This window comes from Elephantulus edwardii, unplaced genomic scaffold (genome assembly GCF_000299155.1).
Source record: "Elephantulus edwardii isolate Elephantulus edwardi_28Jun2011 unplaced genomic scaffold, EleEdw1.0 scaffold00042, whole genome shotgun sequence".
NCBI classification, from domain to species: domain Eukaryota; kingdom Metazoa; phylum Chordata; class Mammalia; order Macroscelidea; family Macroscelididae; genus Elephantulus; species Elephantulus edwardii.
In genome coordinates, this window is record NW_006399792.1 from 1,228,864 (window position 1) to 1,242,931 (window position 14,068).

The 14,068-nt window shown below is 37.2% G+C and overlaps 1 protein-coding gene across 1 annotated transcript in view; it reads left to right on the plus strand.

The window, feature by feature from the left end:
- The window catches only part of HSD17B11 (hydroxysteroid (17-beta) dehydrogenase 11), a 77,892-nt gene extending 64,154 nt beyond the window's left edge, over positions 1-13,738 (plus strand). Inside the window, exons 6-7 of the mRNA XM_006885318.1 lie at positions 9,887-10,003; positions 13,654-13,738. Of these exons, the coding sequence (XP_006885380.1) occupies positions 9,887-10,003; positions 13,654-13,738 (202 nt within the window). The remainder of the gene's footprint in view (positions 1-9,886; positions 10,004-13,653) is intronic.
- Positions 13,739-14,068: the final 330 nt, after the last annotated feature.

Here is a 14,068-nt window from a genome sequence, read left to right on the forward strand (position 1 = left end):
GTGCATAGGGTCGCTATGAGTCGGAAACGACTTGATGGCACATAACAACAACAACAACCCAAATGAGCATTATATGACACATGACTGTATATAAATATATGTATTTTATTGTAGTAAAATCTGTATAGCGTACATTTGTCACAAGTCAGTGACAGTTATTAAGTTTTCAGTCTTGTGCCATTATAATTACTGCCTGCTTACACAAAGTTTTCGTCACCCAAACACGAACTAAGCAGTAGTTAATACCTATTAAACAATAATTTCTTTTATTTCCTCTTTCCCCGAGGCTCTTCTAGCCAACTTTGGTCTCTATGCATTTGCCTGTTCTAGATATTTAATATAAATGTATGATTTTTTTCATTAGACTTATATGCACAGATGCGTTATCTGTGTGTCAGTATGTTTCATTTCATCAGTTCTTTTTACAGCTGAGTAACGTGTCATTGATATGACAGAAAGCAAAGAGTACCAGAGGAATGTCTATCTGTGTTTCATTGACTATGCAAAGGAATTTGCCTGTGTGGATCACAATGAATTGTTGCTAACTCTGAAAAGAATTGGAATCTCAGGACACTTGATTGTGTTTATGCAAAATACTCAGACCAGGAAGCAGTCCTCAGAACAGAGCACGGAAACACTGCATGATTCAAAATTAGGAAAAGAGTGCATCAGGGTTGCATCCTGTCTCCATACCTTTTCAATCTGTATACCAAACAGATTATTCGGGAGGCTGGACTTTATTAGGAGGAATGTGGCGTCAAGAATTGAGGAAGACTCATCAACAACCCATGTTATGCAAATGACACAACTTTGCTTGCTAAAAGTGAGGAGGACCTGAAGTACTTGCTGCAGAAGGTCAGGGACTGTAGTCTTCAATATGGATTGAAGCTCAACATCAAGAAAACAAAGATTCTCACCCCTGGGCCGATTGGCAGCACCATGATGGATGGAGAAGAGACTGAGGTTGTTAACAATTACAGCTTACCCAGCTCCGCGTCAACACTCTTGGCACCAGCAGCCAGGAAATCAAAAGATGAATTGCACTGGGAAAATTTGCTTTTGTGGAGCTTGCCAGAGTACTAAAAAGAAATGATGTCAGACTAGAGACTAAGGTGTGTGTGATACAGGTTAGGGTCTTTGTATTTACTTGCTGTGCATCAGAGAACTGGACAGTGACGAAGGATGACAAGAAGAATCCGTGCCTTTGAGTAATGGTGCTGGAGAAGAGTCTTGAATATACCCTGGACTACCAAGAAAATAAATAGGTCTATTGTGGAGAGAGTGAGACCAAGTTTCTCCTTGGAGACCAGGATTTTGAAGCTCTATCTCTCATAGTTTGGGCACATGGCCAGGAGGAGGCAGACTTTGGAGAAGGATATTATGCTCAGAAGGCTGGAGAGACAGTGCAGGAGAGGAAGATCCCGGATGAGATGAGTTGATACCGTAACTGGAGTAATGGGGGTAGGTGTGTCAACGTCAGTAAGACTGGCTCAGGACAGGGCTTGCTTCAGAGCTGTTGTTACAGGCTATTTGATGGCACATAACAACAATATATCATTGTATGCACATACAGATTTTATTTATCCATTTATCTGTCAATAGATATTTGGGTTATTTTCAGCTTTTGGCTGTTGTAAATAATGCTGCACTGAACACTGGCACATAAGTATCTGTTTTAATTACTGCTTCAGTTCTTTTGAATCTGTTAAACTTTTTTTAGAAATTAACAAACCATTTTCCACAGCAACTATACCATTTTATGTTTCCATCAGCTATGGATGAGGGCTTCAGTTTTGTTCATTCTTGCCAAACCTTGTTTTCTTTTTTTAAAAAATTTATTATCTTCCAATGGAAATGAGGTAATAGCTCATCGTCATTTGCTTTGCTATCTGAATGTTAAGAAGTTCAAATCCACCAAACTGTTCCACAGAAGGAAAATTTTTTTTTCTGTAATGGCTAATGTCAAAAACCTAGTGGAGTTATCATGAGTTAGACTTGACTTAATGACACTGAGTTTTGTTGGGTTTGGAATGGCTGATGATGTGGTACCGTGGTTAAAGTGCTGAACTCCTTGAACCCACCAATAGCTCCTTTGGGGTAAAAGATGTGGAAGTCAGATTTTGGAAAGATTTATAGCCTCTGTAAATATAGAACCCAGGGACAGTATTACTGTGTCCTATAAAGTTGGTATGAATTGAAGCCAACTCATTGGTAGCAAGTTTGGTTTAGTTTTTTAAGTATCTAATAAAAGCCTCTTTTCATACATTTATTTGGCCATTTTAATATCTTTGATCAAATAACAGTTCAAGTCCTTTGCCCGTTTGTTGACTGGATCATTCATCTTTTTTGTTGTTAAGTTACAAGGTTTTTATTTTTTAAAAAATTATTAGATCCTTTCAGATAATTAGACCCTTTCAAAATTTTCTGTTCCTGGAAATGTTATCCTAGTCTCAACGTATTTTTTTTATTTTGTTGATGAAGTCCTTTCATGAGCAGAAGTATTTCATTTGTATGTTGTTGCATTTATCAATTTTGTCTTTTGCTATTTGAGCTTGTGTTACCACATCTGACTATCCCACAGCCATCCATGCCTCTCTGTTTTCTCCTAAGAACTTTATTGTTGGTAGGTGCCATAGAGTCAGCTGTGACTCATAGTGAACCTATGAAGAATTTATCTGAGCCTTCTCTTTCCAATGACTGGCCCCTGCTGACAGCATGCCCAAAGTATGTGAGATAAAGTTTGACCATCCCTACTTCTAAGGAGAACTCTGGTTGAACATTTTGTGCTCTTAAGAATTTTATAGTTTCAATTTTAACATTTATTTCCCTGATCCATCTCAAGCTAGTTTTCTTGTATAATGTGAGGCATAGATATTGACTTCAGCTTGCAAAATCCAGATATCCTCTACCATCTATTGAAGAAACGCTTCTCTCTCTTTTGAGTGACCTTGGACGATAGATGCATGAATTTACTTCTGGCCTCTCAATTCTATTCTATTGATCTGTATATCTGTTATCACACTACTGCCAGGCTGTTTTAATCATGGTAACTTTTTATGGTATGTCTTAAAATTAGGAAATATGAGTCCTCTCACTTTGTTCTTAAAAAAATGCTTTAATGACAACAATCTGGAACAAAAACATGTATTGAAAAATACCCTGTGGAAGGAAGAGGGAAGAAAAATGTGCAACAGTGAATGAATGAAAACCCAACCTCTCTGTAAACCTTTATTAAAATCACAGTTTTGTAAAAAAAAAAAGTTAAAATTTTAAAAAGAGAGGGTACAGAATTGCTTTAGCTATTAGGCAGCACTGTTGTTTTCAAGTCTTTGTCTAGGAAGTCCATTCATGGGCGCTTATAGAGGCTGTTTCTTTAGTTTTATTTTGGTCTTTAAAAGAAACCTGCTTCTTTGTAAGTCATGTGCTTTTTTAATTGAATCTTGGGCTTTAGAATATTGGAGTGTGACAGCTCAACAAAGCAGATTCTTTCCCTTGTCTATGCTTTGATTTTTTTTATTGTTCTATTTTTAAGTGTTGAAGGCCATCCTAAGCTGTTGAGTGACTTTCTTCTATTTGTGCACAGACAGCCTTTTCACTTGCGTGTGAACATTGAAGTCTTTCTGTTCCTTAGCTTGTGTTCCGCTAATACTTTGGCAGATTTCCTTGTTTTCCACGAGAGGAATAAACCTCTCCCAGTCTGTACAGATCTAGTCTGTGGTACTGCATGCTTTCTCAGCACTTAGCTAGGCTGGCACATGTCTTCCCCTGGCAATACACGTGACTCTCTTGATTGACCTGGGTTTTTCCTCTTGTCATGATCTTTAACCACAGGACCCGTCTCTGGCATTGCTGTCCACTTTTCTGAGCACCAAGATAGACCAAAATAACTTGCTAACTCTTTTCCCATTTTAAAGACAGTCACTAGATAGGTTTGAGTAGACACAAACAGTGATTTATGATTGGTCTTATCTGCTCCCTCTAGAGCCAATGAAGTGATTGTACATTAACAATAACAGCAGCTGCTATTTTTAAAAGTATGTGCACTGTGAGAAACTATAAAACACTTAAATAAATAGAAAAATGTTCCTTGTACATGATGTTGTTATTGTTGATTGCCATCGAGTTGAGCATGACTCATAGTGACCCTAGGGAAAAAAAGGGCCTGAAGCCTTTCTATAACAATCAACATTTATCAAAGTTCATAGAGTTTCCAGAGGCATGTTGTTTAGGAAGTGAATGCCACTCCTGGTATGTATATAGATAGAAAGACTCAATATTATGAAAATGACAATCCTACCAAAAGCAATCTACATGTTCAGTGCAATCCCAGTACAGATACCAAAATCAGTTTTTTAAGGATATTGAAAGGGAAATTGTCAACTTTATTTGGAGATGAGAGAGACCGTGAGTAAGCAAAGTACTTCTGATAAACAAAAATTAAGTGAGAGGCATAACACTCCTTGATTTCAAAGCTATTATAAAGCTGTAATAACTAAAACAGCATGGCACTGGTACAATGACAGGCACACAGATCAATGGAACAGAATACAAAACCCAGGAGTTAACCCATATATCTGTGGTGAACTGATATTCCACAAGGAAACAAAACCCATCAAATGGGTGATGACAACTTTTCAACAAATGGTGCTGGCAAAACTGGACTTCTAGATGCAGAAACCTGAAGAAGAAGGATCCATATCTCTCACCATACATAAAAATCAACTCAAGGTGGACTAGAGACCTAAGGATAAAGACCAAAACCATAAAGATCATAAGAGACAATGTTGGGGGCAGGGAAGAGACAACGAGGGACCAAGCTTAGAAGGTCCTGTCTGTAGTATAAAGAGGCTGACAAATATAGCAAGAAATACATAGCCAGGAAAGGATAAAACTGATGAATTGACCTTCAAAAACTTTTTCAAATAGAGTGAAAAGAAAACCTATTGACAGGGAAAAACCCCATTATTATTATTATTAATTTTAATGAAAGTTTACAGAGACTTTGGATTTCCATTCATGCATTGTTGCACTTTTCTCCCTGCCCACACCTCCCCCCCAGTTCACTCTTCTCTTTGAAAAAATAAAAGAAAAATTATTTCATTGTTGTACAATCCACATTACAACCTGGACAAAAGCCATAGAAAGACTTTTCACAGAGGAAGACATTCAGATGGTCAACGACACATGAAGAAATGCTCAAAATCACTGGCAATAATAGAGATGCAAATCAAAACCACAATGGGATACCATCTCACCCCAGTAGCAGTGGCAAAGTTTAACAGGACAGTAAGCAGTAAGTGTCAGTGGGATGAAGTGATAAGAACTCTCAGACAATTTTGTTGGGATTGTAAAATGGTACAACCGCTCTGGAAGGCAGTTTGCCGTTTCCTCAGAAAGCTGAACATAGAGATTTCATGTGACTCACCTGTTCCATTGCTAGAAATATACCTTGAGAAACAAATGGAAATTTGTACATCAATGTCCACAGCAACAGTATTCACATTTGCAAGAATATGGAAATAGCCCAAATGTCTACCACAATGGAGTAGATTGAGAAATTGTGTTACATTCACGGGATGGAATACTGTGCAGCAATCAGGAGCAACAATTTCAAAATTCGCTAGATAATTTGGGAGACTGGAGGGCAAGCCAATATAAAATAAAATTGGGGGAAAAAGTATATATAACACAACATTTGCCGTTTCAACCTTTTGTAGGTGTGTATCTTAGTGCTATCAGTTACATTAATCATGTTGTGCAATTATTGTTCTTAAATCAGTGCCAAATATCTTACCACCATTGACAAAAACTCATTGCTTTCTGAACAAAGACTTCCCTTCTTCCCTGTCTCCTATTCCTGATAACTACTAATAAAGCTTAATCTCTATTCATTTTCCTATTCTTGGCATTTCATATGAATGAGATTGTATAATATATGTTCTCTTGTAAGTGAATTCACATGTTGTTGTTGTTGTTGTTGTTGTTGTTGTGTAATCTCTTCATTTTCCTATTCATGGCATTTCATATGAATGAGACTGTATAATTTTGTTCTAGTGAGTGAATTCACATAGTATAATATTTTCAAGGTTCAACTATGTTGCCGCTAGATAGATCAAGGCTTAATTTCTCTTTATAACTTAGTAGTATTCTGTTGTCTATATATACTACATTTTGTGTATTTATTTATCTGTTGATGCATAGTTGTTTCCACCTTTTAGCTGTTGTAAATAGTGCTACCAGTTATCTTCATCTGGCATGTATCAGATCCTTCAGTTATGCTTTCTTCCTGCCTATTCTGATCTTTTTATACTTCAGTGGTTATTTGGCATAGTCTGTAGAAGGTTGTGCTGCTAAGCCAGAGGTGTCTCTGGTGGTTCCAATGCACTAGCAGTTCTAAAAGTCAGAGATAGGCAATTGCCTCCCATTCCAGTTTCCAGCCTCAGCTCAGTTGTTAGTTGATTCTGACTGGAATGAGTGTAAGAGTGCTGAATATCCATGGACGGCCAAAAGAGCAGAGATATGTCTCAGAGAAGGTGCAGCCAGAATGCTCCTTAGAGGCAACGATGATAAAGCTTCAGCTCACTTTCTGCATGTTGCTGTTGTGTACCACCTAGTGGAAATTGACCTATAGCACTGGTGGGTTTTCAGAGGTAGTACACTGCATAAGAGGAGATTGCCCATCTTTCTCCCACAGAGTTGCTGGTGTATTCGAACAACATGCCTTTGGATTGCAGCTCAGCTTCTTAACACTAGGCCACCATAGCTCCATGAGCATGTTGCTAGGAGAGGCTATTTCTTTAAAAAATAATTAATTTTATATTGGTTTTCATTCAAAATTCATATACATTGTGTTTCATTTATGTACATTGTGTTTCACACATTCCTTCTTTCACATTGTGTTTCATATGATAGTTTCTATACATTGTGTTTTATAAAATTAATCACCATTAATCTATACCCACTATCACTTCATATTTTTTCAGGTGCCTACTGGATCTTTCCTAATTCCTTCAACCCCTCCCTCTGCCCACCAGACTCTGTGACTTTTCGATTTCTCCCTCCACTCTACTCCCCCCTCAACCCCCTCCTCCACCCTTCCCCCTTTGGACTTTTATACTCATTAATAAAGGCTATTCTTTGGAGAAGGACATCTTGCTCAGAAAGTTAGAGGGTTCAGGAGAGAGAGGAAGACCCTCAACCATATGAACTGACTCAGTTACTGTAGCAATGGGTATGCCAGTAGGTCAGAGATTGTGAGGATGGCACAGAATTCAGATCTGATTTCATGAGTCACTGTGAGTCATATTCAGCTCAATGGCACATCACAACAAAACAGTCTAACAGAATCTTTTTTTTTTTTGTAGTGGTGAGTGTATGTAACAAAAAACATAATTTCAACATTTTTTACTGCACATAAGTTTTCTCAATTCAAGCAGGATTTAGAAGACATGGTGGCACTAGAGATATCATTGCTGATGTCAAATGGATCTTGACTGAAAATAAAGAATACCAGATGAATATGTATTTAAGCTTTATTGATTATGCAAAGACATTTGACTATGTGGATCATAGCAAGTTGTGGCTGATATTGAGAAGAATGGGAATTCCAGAGCACTTGATAGTACTCATGCAGAATCTATACCTGGACCAAGAGGCTGTTGTGTGAACAGAGCAGGGGAACACTGCATGGTTCCAAATTGAGAAAGAAGTGCATCAGGGTTGTATTCTCTCTACATACCTATTCAGTCTGTATGCTGAGCAAAATATTTGAGAAGCTGGACTCTATGAAGAGGAGTGTGGCATCAGGATTGGAGGGAGACTCATCAGTAACCTGCATTATACAGATAATATAACCTTGCTTGCTTAAAAGTGAGAAGGACTTGACGCACTTGCTGCAGAAGAGCAAGGAATGCAGCCTTTACTATGGATTGCATCTCAGTGTCAAGAAAACAAATATTTTTACCACTGGACCAGTAGGCAGCATTATGATGGATGGAGATTGAAACTGTCAACAGCTTCATCTTGCTTGGATACACAATTAACACCCTTGGTATGAACAGTCAGGAAATAAAGAGATGCGTTGTATTGGGGAAATCTGCAGTTAGGGACCTTTCCAAATTATTTAGAAATAGTGATGTCAATTTGAGGACCAAGGTATATCTGATTCAGGCCATGGTCTTTCAGATTATTTGCTATGCATTTGAGAGCAGGACAATGAATAAGGATGATAGAAAAAGAATTGAAGCCTCTGAGCTGTGGTGTTGGAGAAGAGCACTGAACATCTCATGGATGGCCAAGAAAACAAACAGATATGTCCTGGAGAGGGTGCAGCCTGAGTGCTCTTCAGAGGCAAGAATGATGAGGTTTTGCCTCACACACTTTGGGCAAGTTGCTAAGAGGGGCTACTCCTTGGAGAAGGACATGATGATGAAAAGAGTGGAGGGTTGGCGAAGGAAAAGACTACTCTCAACTAAGTAGATTGACACAGTGACTGCTGAAATGGGCTCTTGTGTGTCAGGTTGTGTGAGGATGGCACTGGACAGAACAGGTTTCAGATCTTTTATTCATAGGGTCACTATGAGTCGTACTCAACTCAATAACACCTAACAACATTGGTTTTATATAGCTCACGATTAAAATTTAAGCACATTTGTACATTTAATTTTAAGAGTCTGAAAATTGTAGAGAAAATAATATGCAGTTCATAAAGAAAAATTAAAGTTTTACATTATATGGAGCAATCAAAAATTTATTTTAAAATAGTGTAAATTGGCCATATTTTATGAGCATCAGTGCTTTATAGTTACTTTTATACATTATTGCAATATTTTCTCTCCTCTTGCAATGGTGTTAATTACACTCATCATGCCAGGCAACCATCACCATGTTACAAATTTTCTCATGACCTTTAACAGAAGCTCAATGACTGTCTTTCCTCTTCCCACCTACCCTTGCTTGGTAACCAATAGCAGACTTTGGTGTCTATGCATTTACCACTCAGTTATTGTTTTGCTCCAAGTTACTTCTTAATTCTTTATGTAAAATAGGGATTACAGCATCTCCTTCAGGGGAATAAAGTGGTAACAGGATAGCTCGTGTAGAAAACTTAGCAAAATGTATATAATAAGTGCTAAATAATGGCGTTCTGGTGGTGTAATCTATTGAGAGTTGCCTTGCCAGCCCCAAAGGTCACACACACTTCTCTGCCAGTGGTTCTAAGGCAAAACAATGGGCAATATCCTCTTATGTGATTTATAGCCTTGAAAACTCACTGGAGGGCCAACTATCAGTCTATTCTGACTCAACAGAGTTTGTAAATTGACAGTTTAAGGGATAATTATTGTTTGTAAAAGTAATATTTATTGGTTACCTATAGTGGGCTCGATGCTTCAAGTCAGCAGTATTATGATTCTGATGACCATTCATCGTCAATGCCATTCAGTTGGAACCAACCCATGGCTGGTCTTCCAGTGGTTTTCCTAGGCCATAAATCATGAGGGAGGAAATTGTCCATCTTTCTGCAGTGGAATTGCTAGTGAATTTGAGCCACCAGAAAGGCACTGCATTTGGGTTACTCCATCTGGACAAAGTTCCAGAGCTCCCAGTCCTATGGTAGTGTATGTATGTTGCTGCTTTGTGCCATAGAGTCAGAACAACTCGTAATTGAACCTGCAGTAAGTTTTCAGAGGCTGTAAATGGTACAGTAGGAGATTGCTCATCTTTCTTCTTTGGAGCAGTTGGTAGATTTGAACTACCTGCCTTTTGGTTGGCGGTGCAACTTCTTACCACCAGACTACCAGAGTTGCCTAGTATATATCATTAGCACCGAACTAAGACTGAAGCATCAGTGAAATAGTTTGTTTCTGAATCCTGCCTCTAATTTCAGTTTGGGACCCACTCTTGAACCTGAGGAAGTTGTAAGCAAACTGATGAATGGGATCCTGACTGAGAAGAAGATGATTTTTGTTCCATTCTCTATAAGCATCTTAACAATACTGGAAAGGTAAGTACCAATAGTAAAAGGTAAGTTAACATTAGACATTAAAATATATGTAAAAAATCTTGTATTTAAAAGCAAGTTTTGTAGTTGATTAAGGTAATGGAGTAAATGAAATTATTGTAATAAATTTAAAAATATAATTTTTATACGATTGGTGCTAATTAATTAGGTTTGGTATAACTTTGAAGGTAAATTAATGGAAGTATTTGTATAAGTTTTAAAAATTATTATTATTTAATTATAATAAAATACACATACTAGAATATTTGAGAGCAAAACAACTTCCATATTTGCAATTCCTTTTCACAATTTTCTACATGTTTATTTTTAAAAGAATGAAATTTACATATTTCTGGAAGCGTCTGTCTTATAATAAATGATTATTTACTAGAACTATAGGACAATATAACACTGGAGGGAACCACAGTTATGTTTTCATTTGCATGTACAAAAGATGATTCTTGCATTTTGTTTTATGTAAAATCATACTGAAGTGTGTTGTTGTTATTGTTGTTGTTTTGTACATCAAGTTGGAACCAATTCGTAGCTAACCTTCTGGTGAGTTTTCAGAGGCAGTTAATCACATAGGAGAAGTTTTTCCATTCTTCTTCCACAGAGCAGCTAGTGGACTCAAACTGCATGCCTTCAGAACTGCAGCAGGTTTTCAGAGGCAATCATTTCTAAATAATCTTTTGTCTTTTTAATGATTGTGGACACTTAAAATGTTGTCACAGTTAATTGCCTCAGCATCACCTGGGACTGTTATTTACAGTTTCAGACTTTTGGCCTCCCTCACTCCATTGTTCCTAAATTAGAATCTACAGTTCCATAAAATCCCCACATGGCTCGCATGCATATGAAAATCTGAGAAGCACTTTTTAGAGCTATAGATCTCATACTCAGTGCACATTGAAAATACTGGAGAATTTTAAAGAATGCTGGTTTCTGGAAACTATTGTCCGAAATTCTGATTGAATTGCTGTAGCCTGAACTTGGAGAGATGTAACAGATCTGGAGCGGATTCTAATACACACATAAAAATGCAGAGCACTTATTTAAAGAATTCCTTTCCAGAAGCCAAGGAGCTCTGTTGGTATAGTGATTAAATGGCTAACAAAAGTCAGCTGTTTGTACCTGCCAGTCACTCTGGGAACAAGACGTGGCAGTCTGTTTCTGTAGATTTACAGCTTTGGAGGCCTTATGAGGCAGTTCTATGAGGCAGTTCTACTCTGTCCTATAATGTTGCTATGAGTTGGAAGTGATTTGATGGAATTGGTACTCCATAATCCACTAACTGTTACTTACCTGGGAAAGCTATATGACAATGAATTTCACTAGATCATCAGAGGGGAAGTGAAGGAAAGTCTTGGGACAGCTAAGAGAAAACTTGCTACCCATCTTGAGAACCAGAGTTTTCCAACTTTGTTGAGGAACAGAATCATTTGAGAAGGCTTTTGGATATCACCTCTGTTGTTGTGCGTCATAATGTTGGAACCCACCCATAGCTGACCCTCAAGCAGGTTTTTCAGAGGCAGCTACATTGGAAGAGATTGCTTATCCTTCCCTGGCTGGTGACCTCAAACCATGTGTCTTCAGGATTGCAGTGCAGCTTCTTGCCTCTAGGCCACCAGAGCTCCTAGAGATTTAAATAAAAAATATTTGACCTAGGACCCAGAAATCTGATTTTACTAGGGAACTGTTCCCCCATAATTATTCCAGATATGATACTTGAAGAATTACTGCCTCAGGGACTGAAATAAAGTCAAGAGATCAAATGTCCAAATGACATATGTCGGACTTTTTATACTCCCTTCTAGGAGAATCTGTGGTTGGATGTATCTTTACATTAAGGTAGTTAAGCACAAGTGTTGAAGTGCTTAGCACTGTGTTTATCACATTATATCATCACCGTATCCACCACACTTTGAAGAAGGACTAACATGAACCACTGCCAATATGTTTGTTGATTAAATATTTCCTAGCCCTGTCACAAAGAGATTCAGTGTTACTGTGGAATCAGATGAAGCTGTCTTTGGATGACATGCTGCTAACAACAACAACACGGATGAGTTATTTAACCCCTTTGAAGTTTAGTAACATGGAGACAACATTTATACTTGATAATTCTGTGAAGAAAAAAAAAATAAGCTAATGTGTTTAAAATAATTCACAGAAAGTATTCAATAAATGTTTTATACTAATATTTATTATTATTATTAATGATTATTATTGTAACAGTTAAGCGCTCAGACCTAACCTAAAGCTTGAGTGTACATTGAAATGTACATTTGAAGTGTACATTGAAATGTCACAGAAGGCAATCCTGGCTGTCTTTTGAAAGATCACAGCCATTTTAAACCCTCTATCAGTTCTCCTCTGCTGTGCTGGACTCACCATGAGTTGCAATAATTTTATCATCATCATAATTATTATTATTATTATTGCTGTTTTTGTTGCCTTGATTTTTCCTCTGCTGTGAGAAGTTGGTGCTTCACTTCCAATCCTTTTTTAAAGTTTTCTAGGCAAATCTCTATATACAGTTACACTAACTTATGTATTTTCTCATATAATGTGGCAAGTTATATTATTCTTAAATATAGGGACAGTAAAAGAAAGATTAGACCTCGTATTAGGAATTGAATTGTATCCTCCAGAAATATGTGTTAAATTAACATTTGTGCCCATGGTTATAATTCCTTTTGGGAATGGAATGTTTTTGTAATGTCCTGTTCAGGACATCTTGTTAATGTTTTCCCTTTACAAATGAGGGATTTTAACACAAAGGTTAAATAATTGTTCAGTATTATACCCAAAACCAAGTGTGTATTTTCATTTTAATTTAGTCATTCTCCAAGTTTTGGTGACCTAGAGGTAAACTATGCTGCAATCCCAAAAGCACAAGGTTTGAACCCACCAGCTGCTCTACAGGAGAAGGATGAGCAATCTCCCTGCATACAGTTAACTGCCTTTAAAAACCTGCTAAAGGGTCAGCTATGAGTTGGTTCTGAGTTGACTGCACACAACAGTCTCATTCAAAGACATTTTAATGATGTCTTCCCTTAAAAAGTGTAAAGTTAGCTTTTATTCTCACTTCATTTTTCTATGTCAGTTTTCCTAAAAGTCAGGTCAGCTACTCAGTTCCAGACGCTTCCTTTCTTAGGTTGTTTGGGAAATATGAGAAGGCATTTGTTATTTTTTTTAAATTGCTGTAAGAACTATATTTATTTTAAAAATGAAATATTTCAGATCATTACTACACTAAAGAAAGGTTAATCTTCCTTCTGTAGAAGAAGTAGATTTAATGGGACAGAATAGCACAGTACTCAGAGCTGAAAGTTTTTACCAATTGAGGATGACTACGTACAAGATACAGAGCTCTGGAGGCCTCGTGGCAAGAAACTGTGCTGCAATCCTGAAGGCACATGGTTTTAATCTACCAGTGCTCCGTGTGAGAAAGATGGGCAGTCTCCTACTGTATGATTAGCTGCCTCTGAAAACCAACCAGAGGGTCAGCTATGCGTTAGTCTCAACTCGATGGTATCCAACAACGACAACAATCATATGATACTTTAAACATAAATACTTAAAAAAGAAAGTATTTTACAAATATACTCAATATTAATTTTCTAATTATTTTCTTTGTTTCTTTTTAGGATACTTCCTGAGCGTTTTATGAAAATTTTAAGAAAAAAGATCAATGTTCAGTTTGATGCCGTTATTGGATATAAAGGACATTAAGTTCCTGAGTTTCTTGAAACTAGATTGGTGCCAGGTTTTTTAATTGATTTCACCTAATGTTGATCAGAATCATAATATTTGATGGACCTTTTCTTAACTCCTCTTTTTCTTTCAATATCATCTCTTGTGGATCCAGCAGTTGTCACTCACTGCCACTTGTTCTTTGGCTGAAAAGCTGTTTTCATGTGACACAAGAGAGAAGAAATACCTCGGAAGTCAACTTTATAGAAAATAGCAAAGGAAAACAATCTTTGCTTCATTTTGTGACTCATCTGAAAGCTTTGCATAACTTGGGCTGTAATTGTTTAAGAAATCATTGTATTTCTAATT